The sequence below is a fragment of the Monodon monoceros genome, unplaced genomic scaffold (assembly GCF_005190385.1).
Source record: "Monodon monoceros isolate NGI ecotype Baffin Bay Population unplaced genomic scaffold, NGI_Narwhal_1 Super_Scaffold_15, whole genome shotgun sequence".
Lineage (NCBI taxonomy): Eukaryota > Metazoa > Chordata > Mammalia > Artiodactyla > Monodontidae > Monodon > Monodon monoceros.
Window position 1 is genome coordinate 1,354,164 of NW_021703771.1, and position 21,427 is coordinate 1,375,590.

Sequence of the window (21,427 nt, forward strand, 5' to 3'; positions counted from 1 at the left end):
TTTTTTTTTTTTTTTTTTTTTTTTTTTTTTTTTTGCTGTACGTGAGCCTCTCACTGTTGTGGCCTCTCCCGTTGCGGAGCACAGGCTCCGGACGCGCAAGCTCAGCGGCCGTGGCTCACAGGTCCAGCCGCTCTGCGGCATGTGGGATCTTCCCAGACCAGGGCACAAACCCGTGTCCCCTGCATCGGCAGGTGGACTCTCAACCACTGTGCCACCAGGGAAGCCCATAACTCTTGTTTTTAAATAACACACCCTCACACCCTTCCATGTACGTTGCTTATAAATAACTTGCAACCTTCCTTACCTGTTCTCTGTAGGACAGCTTCCACATATCCCAGTCATATCTTTATTTTGACATCTATAGCATCGTATATATGTAACTCTATCAAAACATGTTAGCTGATAAATATCATTTATTTATCTTTTTCTTTCATTGGGATGCTATTCTACACCAACCAAAACTGTCACAGTTGTGTGCATGACACACATCAACGATTTATCAAAACACTGATAATTTTACACTTTTCTTTACCTTTAGAACATAAAGGTGAAATCTTCATTTTAAAACATTAAACAGGATGCCTTCTGAACACTACCAAGCCTATTTTCTATAACATACTTTGGCAAGACATGTTATCTTTCTTTCTTCAATGAGTTAGGCTTACAGGTAGAATGTTTTGAAGCTGAGCTTCAAGTTCTGAGCCTGTGTATACAATCCTCCCTTTACTTAGGAAATGCAAGTGATAATGACATGAAAACAGTTACACAAAGTAAGACAAAACAAATCAAGCACTATGTTACAAGGATAGCATCTAACACCTAAAATAAATCAAATGCTACAAACAAAATATGATGAGCTGAACCACAGTACCACATGGAGGAAGAGGATCAACAGGTCTTATTCTTCCCTGTAGAGACACTTTTTTCTTAATTTCATTTATTTTTAATTAAGAGGAAAATGCTAAACCAGGTGCATTGAGTATGAATAAAAAAGGACTCCCAGGACACAAGGGAAGCACGAAAATCCTGCTGTTTCTCAGTGGCAATGCCAGAAAGAGCAGGGAAGCAGAGAGATTGGTTTTTATCATCAAAGAAATGCAGTAGATGTGGGTTATCATATTTCCTCCTGCTGTCTAGCCTGCATTTAGTTACTTACAGAATCAACTGGCAGATGTAAAATGCACAGTTCTATTTGTTAAAACATAAGAACCATGTGAAATAAGAAAGTTTGGTGCAAAAACATAAGAAAATTTTTGTAGGAATGATAGTTAAGTCCTTTATAGTGTAGACTGTTTTTGACAAAAGAAATTTGAGCATAGCTCAGAATGAAAAGATCCAGAACTCGAGCTGAATGCAGAATAAAATCTTTCTGACCTAGTGTTTATGAGTATAAGATTTGGATTTAATGGAAAAACGTAATTCTAACAATTTCCAGCTCTGGATGAGTGTTTCAAACTCTGAATCTGTTTCCTCATCTGTGCGATAAGGAGAATAATGATTCTTATGTCACAAGTTTGTTTTAAACATTAAACGAGGTATGCATCTAAAACATTTAGCCTGCCAAATAAAGTTTCACAAATAATAACTACTTCTCATGGTAGCTTATGGCTCAAGTGATATTCTAAATCACTTAACCATTATGGCAGAAAGGAATTTGTGATATATTTAATGTTGTATGGCATTGCACCCAATAGCCTCTGGATTGCAAATTTATAGTATGATTAATTAAACCCAAAACATTTATAGTCTCATCCATGTTATTGTTCATTTGATACACAAAGGCCTATTCAGAATCTATTATGTGGCATCAACTTGGAGAATAGAAGAAAACTAGTTGCACGTATTTCTTGTTTGCGTGGAGCTTATTGGAAGGGAGAGAAGCAGGGTAAAGAAGAGAAGAGGGAAGAGGAGGGTAAGGGGGAGAGTGTGAGCACACACTAAACATAGAGCCACGCGAATGATGGATCTGCTGGATTGCAGTCTGGCAATTGATATGAAAACAAATTCCAAAATGCTGCCTAATTGCTTATGAAAATTCAAAACGGTACTGCACTTTGAAATCCAGTTTGGCAGTTTCTTAGGTAACTTAATAAATTTTACCATAAGATCCTGCAATTGCCCATTCCCTGGGGTTTATACAAATTAACTGAAAAGTTATGAATGAACTAAAACCTGCATACAGATGTTTGTAACAGGTTTATTCATAATTGCTAAAACTTGCAAGAAAACCAAGATGTCATTCAGCAGGTGAATGGATAAAGTGCGGTACATCCAGGCTATGGAATATTCAGCACTAAAAAGAAATAAGCTATCAAGCCATAAAAAGACATGGAAAAAACAAATTCATATTGTTAAGTGAAAGAAGCCAGTCTGAAAAGACTTAGCATGATTCCAACTGTGTGACATTCTGGAAAAAGCAAAATTAAAGAGACAGTAAAAAGATCAGTGATTGCCAGGAGTTAGAGGGGAGGGAGGGATAAATAGGAGGACCACAGAGGATTTTTAGGGCAGTGAAAATACTCTGTATGATAGTATAATGGTAGATACATGTCATTATTTATTTGTCAAAACCCATAGAATGCAAACAGCGAGAGTGAACCCTAATGTAAACTATGGACCTTGGGTGATAATGTTGTTCATCATTTGTAGCAAATGTACCCCTGTAGTGGGGGATGTCAATGGTAGAGGAGGCTATGGAGTGGGTTTTGGAAACCAGCCCATATTTTTATTTTGGAAAGTGATTCAATAATATCTTCTGCCCCTACCCCTACCAATATGGCATAGAGATATTTATCTTAATAATAAATGAATAAAAGGTAAGTCATAGAGGAAAAATCACCAGCCTATAAGTGTGAGTGTTTAACATTCTGTTCCCAACTTTCCAATGTACTAACAATGTTATCTTAGGTATGATTCAGCAGTCAACTCATCATCTATACCTTCATGCTATAGACTTGGAAACTGAGGCTCACAGAACTTTCTATCTAACTGAGGTCTAAAATGTTAAGCCCATTCTCCTTTGAGGTAACATATAACACAAAGAATACTCTAAGTTTCTGTCAAATATGAACATTAATCCACTAGCCCTGTTTATATAAGAAATAGATGCATAAAGATGAGAGGAGGGTGATTATTACCCATGATATCTAAGTAGCTCTGGGGGTAGTCACAATTTTACTACACTTCATTTACCAATAAAAACCACTGTTCTAAGACATTTGGGTTGTACATCATAACTGTGTCACAGATCTGTTATATAAAATGCAAGAAAAATTCTTATTTTCAATAATGTATTTATGAAAATATTAAACTATATTTGCCCATTATAAACTATATTTACATTATACAGAGAACTTCCTCTTTGGTTGTTAAGTTTCATTTAAATTTGTACCTTTCTTTCTTCTCCAATATCATCACAACAACCCTTGGATTACAAAAGATTGTTACCGTGTTGGTTAGAATGCTTAGAATACATTCAAACAGGGATGAGATGCTTGCGGTGAAACTGGTCCTGAGAAGCAGATGAGCCTTTGTTCTAACTACTGCACACAGCGTTTTCATTAGCAGTACTGAGCAATCCCTCTGGGTGGGCTTCCAACCTAGGTAAGCAGAGGGAGTCTTGGCACTTTTAGAGATTCCTTTCTAACCCTTGCAGGGAAACCTTAATCTTCGTCCCTTGAGAAAGCTCCTCTAATGAGTACTTTACTCAGATTTGACAATTGCCTTATTACTTTTAATATTAGAACCACAAACAGTGTCCCCGATAATGTCTTCATTTCCCTTGGCAAGCAGTTTCCTGCATAAACCCATTGCTGTCTTTCTTATTATCCCATATGCACCTGTCTACTCCACTCAGCTGAAGCTCTCTTTAGTGAGAAATTGAAACTAATGAAGTTTTACATTATTTTGAGGGTCTAGCATAGTGCTCTGCACACAAAATATGTTCAAAATATCTTAAAGCAAAGCATCAAATTTTGCCTTAAAGGGAGCATTGTTGCTGTTTTTCTGAGCATTCGTTTGCTTATGGACCTGCCCCCTTTTCCTTAATTTGGATGTAAGAACAGTAGGTGTTCATGTTTTTCTTCATATGATTTACAAGTACTTTGCTATGGTGAGTGTCCAAGGGGTGTGTTTGATCTAAAATATCAATAACCTGATCTCAAATATGGATAAATGTTAAAAGCAATAAAACATCCTTCTTTAAAAAAGGAATTATTAAGTTTATCTAAGAATTATGCCTTTGCTTATGTACTTTCTACATAGAGACAATAAACTTTAATTATTTAATAGGATGAGTCATGGCATCTTGAACACAGCAAATACTTGTGAATATTTATTAACAACATTGATCACTTTATATCATGATAAAATAAACACCAGAAGGATAAACAAACATGAAACCCAATGGTCTGTCTTGCTATCCTGTGCCTTGTTCTTAGGTCTATTTTGAAGATGATATTTAAAAACCAGGTATTGCAAATAGACTGTATTGCTGTAGAATTCAGAGCATATTTTCTCATTCAGAAAGTGTTTTTTCCTTTTTTTCCATTTTTAATAGAATCCAGCTTCTACGCTACATAAAGATCTGTGTTTTAATTTAAAGAATGAAGTTAACACTTTTATTGACTACTATAATTCTGTAAAATACAATAAGCATGACCCAATCACAGTCACCAGTTAATGTATGGATCTGTCTTGTTTGGTAGAAATTCATTTACTGAGGAAGAAAAGAGCAATGCTGATCAAACGGAAAAGAAAGAGATAATTTGTCTTGAATTTTTTAGTGAGCAAGTCTAGGACACTCCATAAATTGTGTCTGTCACTTAAATTCTTTTACAGAGCATTTGAATTTCAGAATAATGTAAGCACTTTAGTGATTTGATTCACTTTCACAATCAGATCTGCTAAAAAGAATAATCCGCAAAAATTATCAGCTTGTCAGAGATTGTCACAGCTCAAAACGTTAAGAAAATCTGAGAGTTTCGGTCTTTAATATTATGCACCTAATATGAATTCTCAGAAATAAAGAAAAAATAACAGATGATGTTCACTCCTTAAGTTACTCTTCATTATCAAAAATCACTGTAGGAATATTAATATTAAATGTAGCGATATTAATTTTCTCTAATCTCATAAACATGCAGCTGAGTTAACATTTTTATATGACAATGTAGTTAGTGAGAGTTTTAAAAATAGCTTAAATAGAAGAAATATAGAAAACATGTAGCATCTTTCCAAAGATCTGTTTGAAGAATGATGATTTTGGAGGGAAGTTGAAGTTAACATAAATAGACTTAATGTGAAGAGAATTGCTACAAATTATTTCAGTAAGAGGCTTGATGATTTGTATTGAGTTTTGCTGTTTCAAGTTATAATCAGAAATTCAATGCTTGCATATTCCCAATAATTTGATATATTTTAACAGATTATGTGTGCTATTATATCAGCTGTTATACTTCTGTGTACAAGATAATTTATAATTTTTAAAAAAATTTCTACATGTTAGTGGAGAATCTGATTGCCAGCTAATTTAGTATCTTTTAAGCAATTCCATGAAGACCTCAAGCAACTCTGGGAAATAGGATAATCATTCAAGGTGAGATACCTGAGAAGCCTAATTAGAATAGGAAATCAGTTTTTTAAAAGACACATTGAATTTCATGAATGAAGGAAAATTCATCTGTTTCCTTATTAAATATATTCATATGTTATTTTATTCTTAAAACAATCACAAGACTTCTGGTTTCTGGTCCAGTGTGTAAGAAGCTTAGAAGTTATCACTCCCTTCTTCGTAATCATAAAAAGCTGGATAAAACAAAAACAACAACTTTTCTTTGATTTGTGGTACAACTGAGGTCACAGGGCAAACTCCTCCCCCCAGAACTGGACAGACAGTAAGGCAGAAACAGAGAATCATAGCAGAGCAGAAACCATTGCTGGAGCCAGTGCCACAGTCGGAAAAACTGTAATTGACAAAGTGTTGGAGGCCTACTGTGTACAAGCTTGAGAGTTAAATTAAACACTCCGGGGCAGTGGGGGAGATCTTAGGGAATCCCCTGTACTTTCATTAAATTTTATCTCCAGGAGTTCCACCAGGTTTTCATGGTAAATACATGAGAAAAATCTCTTTGTGCTTCCAACAGCAGGGGAAGAATAGCTGTTCTGAAGTACTTCCAGGGCATTCTGTTCTCCTTAACAAGGCCTGACCCCAAAGGAAACTTTTGCCAGAATGATTAATCAATATTCCCATCTCCAGACTCTTGAAGCTTTCTTGTCACACCTAAGAAGGGGAGGTTGAGAAGCACATGTGAAGCTCACAGCCCAGAGTTGAGGCACAGGCTCCCAAAGGGACTGAGACCCTACTCTCCCACTTCACCCACATCAATAGGGCTCCCTTACAGTAACAGGGACTACAATGGAAAGAACTGCACAGATCAGATTGATTTAAGAAGAAGTCTCTAAGTAAGCTCAGTGTTTACCGAGGAGAGAAAACAAGGAAATCAGCAGATTTTAGCCTCTGGCACCCATAGCCAGAGCAAACAGTAAACATGGCCTGACTCCTAGTTAGACAAAAATAAAGTCTCTAACTAAACACCTGTTTATCTCAGTTATTTTTATCCAGCACTCCATGTGTGGTTATAACTATAAAACTACAAGGCATGCTAAAAGACAGCACAGTTTGAAGAGACAAAGAAAGTACCAAAATCAGACTCAGATATGGCAGAAACTTTGTAATGTTCAGACTAGGAACTTAACACTATTATGATTAATATGATAAGAACTCCAAAAAAAAAAAAAACCCTCAACAATGATAACCAAATTCAAAACATATGTATTATATTTTGTTCTCTCAAAGATACTACAATTATCCCTGCTCTTCAAGAGCTTGAAATCTATCAGGGTGGACAGATAAATAAGGAAACAAGCAAATATTATACTAGAATGTGATAACTGATGCAAGATTTAGTCTCTTCCCATCTATTCTAACTTACCCCTTCTGTGAGTTGTCAATTCTTCCCTATGCCCACAGCTTCCACGTTCACCTAAGCTCTATATGAGCACTTAATCCTTACTCCTAATGGATTCAATTTACCTATCCTCTAATCCTACTAACTACATTGTTCCTTAAGCCTCTCTGAAATTCTATATTATTCTGTGAATGACATTCTTTAAGATACCAATGAAGTTTGACTTTTTGCCATGATTATGAGTCTTATTTCTTTATATCCCATTTACTCTCAGGATTAGTTGGAGAAGGAAGGAAAAAATCTAAAAAGCAATTGTTCAATAGTCTTACACATTTGCCATAACTGTTTCTAAAACAGTTTTGTCAAAGGTGTGGCCAAGATGGCAGAGAAGGAAGAACTTGAACTCCTCCCACAGACACCTCAAAATTACAAACACAGAGAAACTAACCATGGAAACTATATGAAGACTAGCAGAAAAGGTTTTCCACAATTAAAAACATAAAGAAGGAGCTAAAAGGAGAAAAGTAGGAGGGGTGGAGATGCAGTATGGTCAAGACCCAGACCCACCTGGTCAGTGACCCACACACAGGAGGAATATCACAACTGCAGAGGTTCGCCCCAAAAAGCAAGAGATAAAACCACATATTGAGTTCCCCCGCCCAGACATCCTGCACTTGGGGTATGAGCCCCTAGAGAATCTGGCTTTGAAAACCAGCAGGTCTTGCATATGGGAGACCCAGAGGGCTGAGGGAACAGAGATTTTGCTCTTCAAGAGTATGCACAAAATCTCACACACTCTGAGTCCCAGCATGGAGACTATAGTTTGAGAAGCCTGAGTTAGACCCAATTGCTGATCTTGTAGAGTCTCCCAGAGTGGCCAGAGGCAAACTGAGACACCCGCAGGAGATGGAGATGTTGTTAGCAGCCATTTTTGAAAGTCATTCTATCATGTGAACACAAGCTCTAGCAGGCAACATTTTGGAATCCTCCCACTACGCTGTGTCAAGGGCTTACCTCCCCGACAGTGGACCAGCACCAGCCCTGTGTCCCTCTGACCCTTTGGTCCACACAGCCAACCATGCAGGGGCATGGCCCCACCAATGAGTGACCAGCACCAGCCACGTGCCAAGCCCCCCCACCCCCCCCCGCAACCAGTTCGGATAGCCAGCTAGATGAGGACACAGCCCCACCCAAAAAAGGGCTAGCACCAGACCTGCAGCCCTGGATCCACACAGCCAGCTGTGTAGAGACCTGGCCCTGTCCTCCAGTGGCCCTGCAAACATGAAATGAGGCAAAGTCTCACAGCCAACTGGGTTGGAATCTAGCCCCATCTATCAACAAGCCCCAAGTTCTTGGCCCACCACAATAGAAGGGGATACACAGCCCACAAAGGGGACAGCCTTAGAGCATATGACTCTAGCAACCAGAGGGAAGCATGCTGCTGGGCCTCATAGGATGAGGCCTACATAAGAGCATTTCTCCAAGATTGGTAAACATAACCAAAATACCTAATACATAGAAATAAACACAAAGAATTAGGTAAAATAAGGAGAGAGAGAAATATGTTCCAAAAAAATAAATAACACAAAACCTCATAAAAAGAACTAAATGAAGTAGAATAAACAATCTGCCCAGTAGAGGGTTCAAGGTTATGATAATCAAGATGTCCAATGAACTTGGGAGAAGAAAAGATGAACACAGTGAGAAGTTCAACAAAGAGTAGAAAATATAAAGAAGAACCAAACACAGCTGGAAAATAAAATAAAACCTACACTAGAAGGAATCAACTGTAGATAAGAAAAACAGATCAGTCATTGAACAACAGAGTAGTGAAAATCACCCAAACTGAACAGAAAAAAAGAAAAAATCATTAAAATAAATGAGGATAGTTTAAGAGACCTATGGGACACCACCAGGCATGCTAACAATTACATTATAGAAGTCCCAGAAAAAAAAAAATAGAGAGAGAAATAAGGGCAGAGAACTTATTTGAACAAATAATAGCTGAAAACTTCCCTCACCTGGGAAAGGAAGCAAACATTCAGGTCCAAGAAGCACAGAGAGTCCCAAACAAGATAACTCCAAAGAGGTTCATACCAAGACATGTTCTAATTAAAATGGCAAAAATGAAAGGTAATGAAAGAATCTTAAAAGTAGCAAAAGAAAGGCAACTAGTTTCATACAAACTCCCATGAGACTATAAGTTGATTTCTCAGCAGAAACTTTCTAGGCCATAAGGAAGAGAAATTATATTGTTAAAGTGATTAAAGGCTACAACTTCCAACCAACTCTACCCAACAAGGGTATCATTCAGCTTTGAAGGAAAGATAAAGAGTTTTACAGACAAGCAAAACCTAAAAGAGTTGAGCACCACTAAACTGGCTCTACAAGAAATGTGAAACAGACTTCTCTAAGTGAAAAAGAAAAGGCAATGACTGTAAATATGAAAATTACAAAATGAAAAATCTCACAGGTAAATGCAAATATACAATAACAATAGTAGAGCAACACTTATAAAGCTACTAGGAAATCTAAAAGACAAAAGCAATGAAGCAATCTATATCCTCAATAAGTAGTTAAGAAATACACAAAACAAGAAGGATGTAAAATATGATATTAAAAACATTAAATGTGAGGGGAGGGAGTAAAGATGCAGGGTGTTAAAACATGTTGGAAAATAAGAGATCATCAATTAAAAATTATTATTTATGCTGTTATATATAAAAATCATGGTAACCAGAATCCAAAAATCTATAATAGATATACACATAAAGAAGAGAAAGGTACCCAAACATGACACTAAAGATAGTCATCAAATCATAAGGGAAGAGAGCAAAGGAAGAAAGGGAAATAAAAGAAAAAGAACAAAATGGCAATAAGTACATACTTTTTAATAATTATTTTAAATATAAATGAATTAAATGCTCCAATCAAATACAGAATGGCTGATTGGATACAATACCAAGACCCATATATATGCTGCCTGCAAGAGATTCACTTCTGATCTAAAGACACACACAGACTGAAAGTGAGAGGATGGGAAAAGGTATTCTGCATAAATGGAAATCAAAAGAAAACTGAGGTAACAACATTTATATCAGACAAAATAGATTTTAAAACAAAGATTGTAAGATGAGAAAAAGAATGACATTACATAATAATAAAATAGAAGGTATAACAATTGTAAATCTATGTGCACTCAAAGCAGGAGCACCTAAATACATAAAGCAAATATTAATAAATATAAAGAAATAAATTAACAGTTACACAATAACAGTAGGGGACTTTAACACCTCATTTACATAAATTGACATATCATCCAGCCAGAAAATCAGTAGGAAAACATTGGTCTCAAATGATGCATCAGATCAAATAGACTTAATAGCTATCTATAGAATATTTCATCCAAAAGCAGCAGACTATACATATTCAAGTGCACATGGGATATTTTCTAGGATAGATCACATGCTAAGCCACAAAACAAGTCTCAGAAAACTTAAAAAGTTTAAAATCATACCAAGCATCTTTTCTGAACACAATATCATGAGAATAGAATTACCTATAAGAAAAAAAAAAAAAACTGCAAAAACCACAAACACATGGAGTTTAAAACCAATGGATCACTGAAAAAATCAAAGAGGAAATAAAAAAATACCTGTAGAAATGAAATGAAAACAAAAACACAGGACCCAAAATCTATGGGACAGAGCAAAAGGAGTTCTAAGAGGGGAGTTCATAGCAATATAAGCCTACATCAGGAAACAAGAAAAATAAAGAAAACAACATAATCTTACACCTAAAGGGACTAAAAAAAGAAAAACAAAGAAACCCAAAGTTAGCAGAAGGGAAGAAATGATTAAGATCAGAGCAGAAATAAATGAGTGTAAAAAAAGAGCAGAAAAGATCATTGAAACTAAGAGCTGCTTCTTTGAAAAAATAAATGAAATTGATAATCTTTTATCCAGGCTTATCAATAAAAATAGAGGGCTTAAATAAGTGAAATTAGAGAGGAGAAGTTACAACCAACACCACATGAGAGGTTGTTACAAACAATTATATGCCTATAAAATGGACAACCTAGAAGAAAAAGGCAAATGCCTAAAAGAGTATAATCCCCCAAGACTGAATTACGAAGAAATAGAAAGTACAAACAGACTGATTCCTGGTAATGAAATTGAGTCAGAAATTTAAACAAAACAGAACAAAAAACTCCCAAAAAACAAGTCTACCAAACATTCAGAGAAGAGTTAATGCCTATCTTTCTCAAACTACACAAACAAACTGAAGAGGAAAGAACTCTTCCAAACTCATTCTGTGAGGCCAGCATCACCCTGATACCAAAACCAGACAAAGAAAGAAAGAAAGAAAATTATAGGCCAATATCACTAAAGAATGCAGATGTAAAAGTCTTCAAGAAAATATTAGCAAAAGGAATTTAATAATACATTAAAATGATCCTACAGTACAATCAAGTGGATTTATCCCAGGGATGCAAGAATGGTTTAATATCCACAAATCAATCAATGTGATATATCACATTAACTAATAGAAGAATAAAAATTATACAATGATCAGAATAGATACTGAAAAAGATTCCAATGAAATTCAACATCCATTTATGACAAAAAATCCTCAACAAACTGTATAGAGGGAACAAATCTCAACATAATAAAGCCCACATATAAGAAATACCCAGCCAACATCATACTTAATGTTGAAAAGCTGAAAGCATTGCCTTTAAGATCAGGAACACAACAAGGATACCCACTCTCACCATTTTTATTCAACAGTGTTGGAAACCCTAGGTACAGCAATCAGGCAAGAAAAGGAAATAAGTATAGATTGGAGAGGAAGAAGTAAAATTGTCACTGTTTGCAGATGACATGATACATATATAGCAAATCCTAAAGACACAATCAAAAGACTATTAGAACTAGTAAATAAATTCAGCAAATTGCAGGATACTAAATTTATATACAGAAATCTCTTTTACTTCTATACACTGATAATAAACTATCAGAAAGAGAAATGATGAAAACAATCCCTTTAAAATTGAATAAAAAATAATAAGTTAACTCTGTATAAATCTAACCAACAAGGTAAAAGTCTTGTACTCCAATAACTATGACATTGATGAAAGAAACTGTAGAAGGCACAAATACACATAAAGTTTAACAATGTTCATGGATTGGAAGAATTAATATTGTTAAAATGTTCATACTACACAAGGCAATCTACAGATTCAATTCAATCCCTATCAAAATACCAATGGCATTTTTCACAGAACTAGAACAAATAATTCTAAAAATTCGTGTGGAAACACAAAAGACCCCAAATAGCTAAAGCAATATTGAGAAAGAAGAATGAAGCTGGAAATATCAAGTGCTGTGATTTAAAACTATACAACAAAGCTACTGTAATCAAAACAGCATGGTACTGGCACAGAAACAGAGACATAGCTCAATGAAACAGGAGAGCCCAGAAATAAACCCACACACTCATGGTTAATTAATATATGACAAGGGAGACAAGAATATACAATGGAGAAAAAACAACCTCTTCAATAAATGGTGGTGGAAAAACTGAACAGCTACACAAAAAGATCAAACTGGACCACTTTTTCACACCATATACAGAAATAAACTCAAAATAGATTTAAGACTTAAGCATAAAATCTGAAACTATAAAACTCTTCGTTAGAAAACATAGGCAGTACACTCTTTGACATAGGTCTTAGTAATATTTTTTTGGATCTGTCTTCTCAAGCCAGGAAAACAAAAGCAAAAATAAACAAATGAGACTACATCAAACTAAAAAGCTCTTGCACAGTGCAGGAAACTACCAAAGTAAAAAAGGAAGCCTACTAAATGAGAGACAATATTTGCAAATCTTATATCTGATTTTCTTATATTTGAGCAAAACATTTTTCTTTGAAATTCCAACTAATAATTTACATCCTATTTTCAAGGGTATATCTTTAAGTCATATTTAATTTAAAATGTCTATATACTGCTATAATATTGATAGGTACAACATAAATTGTAAATTCTTTTTCACTAAATTGTTTCCTCTATCTTTATCTGTTCATTTTAGAACATATCAAATGCATTAACAAAAGTAGAATCCCCCTTATATTTTTATAGGCTTTACCCACACAGTGTATCTTACGATTGTAAGTTTTTAAGTTTTATTTTAGCTTTCAATACTTGAGACAGTGGCTATAAGAATATCCATTTCAAATTTATTTGTTAATTGCCATAGTAAAATATAGGTTTATTATATCTGTAACAGTTCCCTCCAATTAGTAGACTTCTGGTTTTATAAAACTATATGTTTTTCAGGATATTTTTTACATTGTCAACATATACCTCAAAGGAATTTTAAAGATATTTGGTAGTAAATTCTTCTTGTTTAACAAAAAAATCTATAAAATGATCATTTCTTTTCTAGTTATTTAGATTTCTATATACCAGTTGCATTAGCTGAATAATTTACTTAAATAAAGGATAGAGTTCAGTCTTCTTCTGTTTGTACTGACTCCTTGAGGAAGCTATTATTGATGTAATCTGAGGTGATACAAAAATAATTTCTTGGCACTGAATACCTCCCACACTCTGTTGTCAGAGTGCCTGAAATTCTTCCTCAAAGATCATCCTCCTGCGGTCACTAAGGGAAAATTCTTTCCCCAGGGCAAAGCCTGGACTAGAGGATTCTCAGAGAAAGGAAAACAATGATTCTGTTTTAGTTTACCCATGTCCCTCTCAGACAGATTGGACTTATACCCAGGCTTTCTCAAATTCTTGTGTTCCAATGATAGGTATCAACCATTTTTCTGTTCAATTCCTTAACCACTTCCGGACACTCCTGCTACTGATCCTCCAGCTCTGAGGAGTCCCCTGCCCCATTCATACCTGGGCATCCTTCTTCAGCACTGGCCAGGCCTCGCATTTCCTTGACATGTGATTCCTTAATACTGCACCTGACTGGATACCCTCTCTAATTATTTAGCCTTAACCTTGGTTAAGACTGGTCCATCTATTAATCAAATTTATAAATATATATGTTTTATTTTAAAATTTCATTTTATTTTATTTTTTATCTTTTGGCAGTGGTGGATCTTCATTGCTGCATGCAGGCTTCCTCTAGTTGCAGCGAGCAGGGACTACTCTTTGTTGCAGTGTGCGGGCTACTCATTCTGGTGGCTTCTCTTGTTGCAGAGCATGAGCTCTAGGCATGGAGGCTTCAGTAGTTGTAGCATGTGGGCTCAGTAGTTATGGCTTGCGGGCTCTAGAGCACAAGCTCAGTAGTTGTGGCGCATGGGCTTAGTTGCTCTGCAGCATGTGGGATCTTCCCGGACCAGGGCTTGAACCCTTGTCCCCTCCCTTGGCAGGCAGATTCTTAACCACTGCACCATGAGGGAAATAAAAACAATTTATTTTTAAATTTTATATTGGAGTATAGTTGATTTACTATGTTGTGGTAGTTTCAGGTGTATGGCAAAGTGATTTAGTTATACATATATATATACATTTTATAAATATACATTTAGAATTCCTGGCAACACAGTCCTGACAATTGCTGTTCCCTTACTATCGATATATTCATATGCTGTGGCCAGCTTTAATAAAGGATTGTGGTCAAAAGCTGTCTTTTAATAGAGATATTTCTACCAGGTAAGTCTATTCTAGTGCTAATGGAGTCACCTGTTCCAATTTGCCAAAGAAGGAGATTCATCCTCCCCAGACACACAATATTCTGAGCTCAGCCCTGGTAGCAGTGCTATGTCCTTGAGCAAAATGGAGGTTCTGCCAATACCCTGATGGTATTAAGTAACTCCTCTCTGGCATTAAAAAGAAAAATGTTTTGCTCAAATATAAGAATTCCTTGTCCTTTAATGTTTTAATGCATTTGGTCACTTGCACCTTTGTATAGATCAGTCTCTCAGAATGCTTTTCTCCTGATAGGAAGGGCTGAGGGTGCATGTGATGGATGGAGGAAGGGAAGGGGAATGGGGAGAAAAGCACAGTAAGTGCAGACAGAGAAGGAGAGAGGTACTGAGAGGAATGTCTCCAACCTCCGTTTGTCACCATGCAACATTCCAGTATTTCCTCTCGTTCAAAGACGATGAAAAAAATGTATCACAACAAAACCCATCAGTAAGTTTTACCACAAGTCCAGGTGTGCATAAACATGGCAAGCCTTCGCCAGGTTCACTTCCTCTGCACATTCCATGAACATGTAAGTTGGAAAGACACTCATAAAGTTCTTTCTCACAGGGATGTCCTGATCTTCCTGTTAAACACAATAACAAAGCAGAGATTCAACTGTTAATAATAATAATAGTTGTAAGGAGAATAGCTTATATATATACACACATATATATATATATATAGATTCAATTCAATTCTTAATAATAATAATAGTAAGGAGAATAGCTTAATAATAATTCAATTCTTAATAATAATAATAGTAAGGAGACTAGCATATATACATGTATATAGTTTATATACACTCCTACTCTATGTTAAAATAGTGCTAGGTATTTAATATAAATTGTTTCAATTCTCTTTATAATCATTCTATCAAGTAGCTATTATTATTATCTCTATTTCTTAGCTGGAAAAATTAAATTAAGAGAAGACAAATAATTTGACCTAAAATCATACAGTGTGTAGAAATGGAAGCAAGTATATGTAAAGTAAAGTTTCAGATTGTACCTTTGGTGCCATTCTACATTCCACATCTAAATTTCTTTACATATTTCCTTTGGAATAGATACGTAGAAGACAATGGAATAAACACACCCCATAATTCCATTTAAATTGAATCTTAAATTCAAAGGAAAGCAATTACTACAGATTTCTCAATGTGAAATGTTTTCTTGTAATACTCAGTGTTTTACAGTTAGTATTTCTTAAGCTGTAGTTCTAAAGAATACAAATCTTATGTCTTTGTTCAGCTGACTATTGACTGTAAGAATTCTCCTTAAACATGAGATCTAATTTTCCACACTAAAGCACAGCGTGTTTGTCTTCTGTTTGATATTTTCCAGAATTTTAACATTAAACCAGCACCAACATTGCTAAGCTACACACAAAATATCTGAGCTGTGGTTTACTGGGTGCATATTAGAAGCAGTGTGAAACCATTGATTCTTTCTTATGGGGCAACTATTTATAATAAATCAGTATGTTTAAGAACATGTTAACCTGAATATACTATTCCACATAAGGATGAAAGGTCTACAGAAACAGCTGTCACTACTCTTTGATGACCTATGTGAACTTAAAAGCAACTTTTTAAACTTTATTTGTCTATGTATTATCCCACAGCATTTAATCTGAACTCTGGCTAGTGGGAAATTCAGTCTTATTCTTGTTCCTACTTAGCAATATATTCTCACCATTCTCCCTGATAAATTGTATGAGAACAATTAAATAAGTATTCTAGGGTGTTTAGAAATGATTTCTGTGCAATACCACATTATAAGAAGAAAAATAAAAAGGCAAGTTTAAGAGATTTGGGGGACCCAGATCAAAGTTAGAAGTAGCTGCCCAAAGACCAGTCCATGACTCTCGACTTTGTAATGTTCTGTCATGTAGTGAACATCCTGTGGGCACCTCTGTTCATCAGGCTATAAGAGGTGATTCAGGAAAAACATTTTTGGAGGGCTTATAAAAACCACCACAACCAGTCATTCACATGGTTGAATCTTACAAACATATTGTTTTGCATAACAGCAAGTTCTGTAAAAACACTTACATTCTGATAACTGTCCCTATAAAAGTCAAATACACACAAACTTAATAACATCACTTAGAGATACCTACACATATAATAAAATGCTAAGGAACACTAAAGGGATGTTGAATATAAAATTCAGAATTGTTTCTGCAAGGTGGGAGATACTAATGTGTTCAGAGAGGGATATCGAGAAGGCTAAACTCATTGCTAATGTTATTTCTTGAAGCAGATGGAAGGTACACAACATTTATTATATTATCTTATACAATAAATATACATTATACATTGCTTGTATATTCTTTTGATTGAATAAAACAGTCCACAATATATTTTAAACAATTAAGAATAATAATGTAGCTTTCTTCTTCCTTCTAGTACTGTGAAGGATATTACAAACTCTAAACCATAAGATAGGAACAGGGAAAGAAAAAGAGTTCACCAGACCAGTAAAAAGACAAGGAAATTTTTATTCAAGAGTATTACAATAAAAGAAAAAGACTATTGAATTAAGGGAGAGCTATGGAACACAACTGCACTGAACCAAATGTAGGTGGAAGGGTTTTCAAGTGTTGGGATGAGTGAGTGGAAAAATGCTGGTGGATATTGGGCTGGGGGTGTTGGTCAGTGTGCTCAGGCCATCTGTGTGGCTAATGGTCACTCATTGACATTAGACACACCCCTCCCTGGAGGGGAGAGAGGGGCACTGCCTCCTTCTATGGTTCCATCAAAGTGCTGACTTTCAGGTCCTTGAGAAAGACATTCCTGGGTTGTAAAATTGGCAAAGCCTGCAAGAAAGTTCCAACCTCGATGGGATGGAGAATTTACAATTATGAGTTTTCTAAAGTGAATGCTGTAAAGAAAGAGAGAGTGTGCCCTGGAGTCATGAAGAAGTCTGCCTAAAGTTTAGTTAAGCTGAGGGGAACAGTAAGGATGTCTTGGTCAAAATCAAGAAAATAGGATAGAATAAAAGTTAGTAGGGGTTCAGCTCAGGAAACAGAAATCACTCTAGGTTTCTAAGCAAAAGGGGCCTTAATAACAGAATAAGACACTCCAAATTTATTAGAAGGAAGGGCTGCATGGGTCACTTCTAGAACCACAGATCTGACTCTCTGGGAGATGACACCTCAGTCGTAAGCAGGAATGTAAGAAGCATAAAAGCCACCATTGAATGACTGAGTTCAAGATCCCCTTGCACTAGTTGAGGGAAGCTGGGTACCCAAGAGCTGCCACCACTTCCTCCCCAGCTACCTCTCTCTGAAGCTGGTGACTCAACACAAAATTGCAGTCTTTCTGCCAGTCCTGCTTTTTAATACATAGTCAGTGATTCAATAATGAAATCTGCTGCATGAAACCCCACATGTCCATGACCTTCTCCACCAGATGAAACTGCTGAGACACCCAGAAGAGATCTTCACCATATCCTCCAGATTGCAGGTATGTTTATATTGGTGGAACTCAATTTATATTTACAATTTCAATTTCAAGGGAGTTTAGATATTGTAGTTTTTAACATCCTTGCCTCTGCAGTACAGAAACCACAATAAACAGGAATGGATGCTGAGTGTCAATCATACCTATTGTGGGCAAAGAATGTCATCTGCCGTATCAGTAAACAAAGTGTTACAGCCATTAAGCCAGCAGCCACTGTGGCCACCACCAACTGTGCACCTTGAGGGAATTCAGGATGGAGAAAACAGGATACAGGATTACTCTCTAGCAAACTAGGTAGTTAAGGTGCATGTCAAAGAATGATTTCAATGAGCCCAGACTCTGGTGTCTTCCCATACATAGAAAAGTGCTAAATCCATTAACCTGAGATGTCTGTTTTTTCTTTAATTAAGAGTAATCTTTTGATGTTCTGAATACATGGTTTTTGTTGCAAAAATTCTTGTATATCCTGGCTCCTTCCTTTCCTCTTGGGAGCCGTCCCTCAGAGAGATCTGAGAGGCTGCCTCCTGGGCTTAAGTCCTCAACAAGTCCACCGAATAAAACATGATACTCAATTCTTAGGCTGTGCATTTTTTTTCAGTCAACACTATCAAAAATAAATAAGATAAATGTCCTTGTACTGGTGTGGGCCAGAAAATGGAAACAGAATAAGGGACTATAAAACAGGCAAATTAAACTCCAGTAGGTAAGATTGAACAAAGAAAAACTCACAGAGATGAAGAAAACATCTTTGCGTCCCATATAGATTTGCTGTCCATTTGTAATAAGGTAACCAGATGCTAAAAAAATACTGTTTGGTGATTAAAATCAATAAACCAAAAGTTTTCATTAGCAATTCAGAAAAAGTGATCAAATCATTGTGGTGTTAAACTCATAGTACTACTCTAATATCTGACATATGATAAAAATAAATAAATGCTTATAGAATGAATGTTGTCAAATAATGCACATGTAAAACAAAGATGATTTTAGATGTCAAATTATAATAAAAATAACAAATTAGACTAAATTTTAAGGTGATGAACAAAACAAATCTTTAAATACATCAATATACAAGACTAGAAACACTGACCAGTTTTAACACTACCATTCTCTGCTATAAAATAGCAGTTGTAATAGTTTGAGCTTACTAATGAAAATAAAAGTCACTATTTCAAAGATTTATATATTTTACTTTCATTTCATTTTCCCTCTCAGCACCAAGTGATTTTCATCTAACCTGGGGAAAATAAAATTAAACCTAAACTGAAAATAATTCTGCCTTAATAGTTAATATAATATGTAGTAATGGGATAACATAAATGAAGTCTCTCTCCTTTTCTTAGTCTAATTTTAGAATATGTAAAATTGATTTTTACATCTATATCTTCATGAAAATATAATAGTATATACTCTCATATTAGAGATTATTTCACTTTTCATGGTTCTTAGTTAAAACGAAAAATCATTCTATATCTCTTGTTATAAATACAAAAGCCTATCCCTGACTTAATAATTGTGAGCATGGGTGGCAGATAGCATATGTATTTGTTTCTCAGTTTTCTTGCCCCAAGGACAATGCAGAATTTCTGCTTCAAAATGAATAATGCTATTTTAAGGGCAAAATATGTGTCTGCAGTTTATATTATTACCTATACAAACACGACTGCACCCCTCCTGAGTATAAAAAGTGTCTGGAGGCTTCCCTGGTGGCGCAGTGGTTGAGAGTCCACCTACTGATGCAGGGGACACGGGTCCGTGCCCCGGTCTGGGAAGATCCCACATGCTGCGGAGCAGCTGGGCCTGCGAGCCATGGCCGCTGAGCCTGCGCGTCTGGAGCCTGTGCTCCGCAACGGGAGAGGCCACAACAGTGAGAGGCCCATGTACTGCAAAAAAAAAAAGAAAAAGAAAAAAGTGTCTGAGCACAGTGACTGCCCCAAGGATTGAGAACAATTCCGGGAGAAGCATTCACATTTGCAATACAGAGATTTTCCAACTGTCAGCTTGCTCATAATGGTAAACTTACTGAGTGGTAAACACTTTTATGTAACACTATAAATGGGAGTACTTAGGCCAAAACATACGTGCATTTTATTTTGTAAAATAATCTGAATATTTGTATTGATACTTCAATGGAAAAGAGCTCACTGGTCATTGGATTTACTGCCTATGCAGAGGATGAGCTCTGTGATCAATACTGTCTTGTACTGGACAAAGACCTCGTGCAGAGAGGGTGGGTGAGGTCTGGGATCCAACCTGTGCTCCACTCATCAGACACTGCCCCTTCTTAGCCTGGAGGGAAGGGTATCTGCCTAGGGAGAGGGAGAGGGAGAGGGAGAGGGCCCCATGCTAACTATGGCCCTTCATGGATCAGAATCACAAATGGACTGTACTTTTCCAAGATATGCCGAATACAACTTCTCAGATGGGGCTTCCTGGAACAAAACTAAAGAACAGAGTCTTCTAATCTACTTATACCCAGTTTAAATTTCAGTTGTGTTTTGCAGATTCGTGTGGCGAAGAAACCAACATTTAATTTTTCAAACTTTTGTCTGTTCAGAAAGTTGCAGGAGTCAAGCAGTTGTTTGACTACAGTGAAGGGGGAAGGGAGAAAAAAGACAAAAATCACAAACCTTGAGGTGCAGTTGGAGGAGGCACCCAAGATGACAACCATGGAGGAAGAGCTGTTACGTGAAGACAAGAAAATTCTGAAAATTGACCACATGATGTGAACTTAAGGAAGATCTCCACAACTGATGAGAGTAAAAAATGGCAATAATTTATGGTACTTAACTAATTTAAGGATAGAAGTAAATACCTAGGGAAGGTAGGTTTCCATCCAGAAGTATGTAAGGTAAGGCTAATGGCCTGATTTAGACCAGAGCATAAGAAAGAATCATCAACATGATTTAAAGCTGGTTTCCTCTATGGATGAGAGAGATGAGGGGACCAGTATAAACCAAATAAGTCAGCATTTGTGTCTTTCTGTGCCATTTCAGAGAAGGCAAATTGCTATTAACTACTCAGAAAAGTGTTAAGTTCTCAGTTTTTGCTTATGGAAGCTTTATAGGAGCTAATCAGAGAGATCTGGAGGTTCCCCCTTCCTGAGAAACCTCACAGTGCTTAGAATTGCTAACATCCAGATTAAGTGATTAAGCTGCCACACACTGATGGACCTTATTGGTGAAGGTCTTTTTTTTCTTTTTTTGGAGAGCTGTCCATTTGATTTTTTTTTTAATTTTCATAAGAACATTTAACATGATATGTATCCTTTTAAAAGAAATTTA

At 36.0% G+C, this 21,427-nt stretch overlaps 1 protein-coding gene across 1 annotated transcript in view; it reads right to left on the minus strand.

The window, feature by feature from the left end:
- The window catches only part of EYS (eyes shut homolog), a 1,642,163-nt gene that overhangs the window by 852,047 nt on the left and 768,689 nt on the right, over positions 1–21,427 (minus strand). Inside the window, exon 22 of the mRNA XM_029223300.1 lies at positions 15,136–15,260. Within this exon, the coding sequence (XP_029079133.1) occupies positions 15,136–15,260 (125 nt within the window). The remainder of the gene's footprint in view (positions 1–15,135; positions 15,261–21,427) is intronic.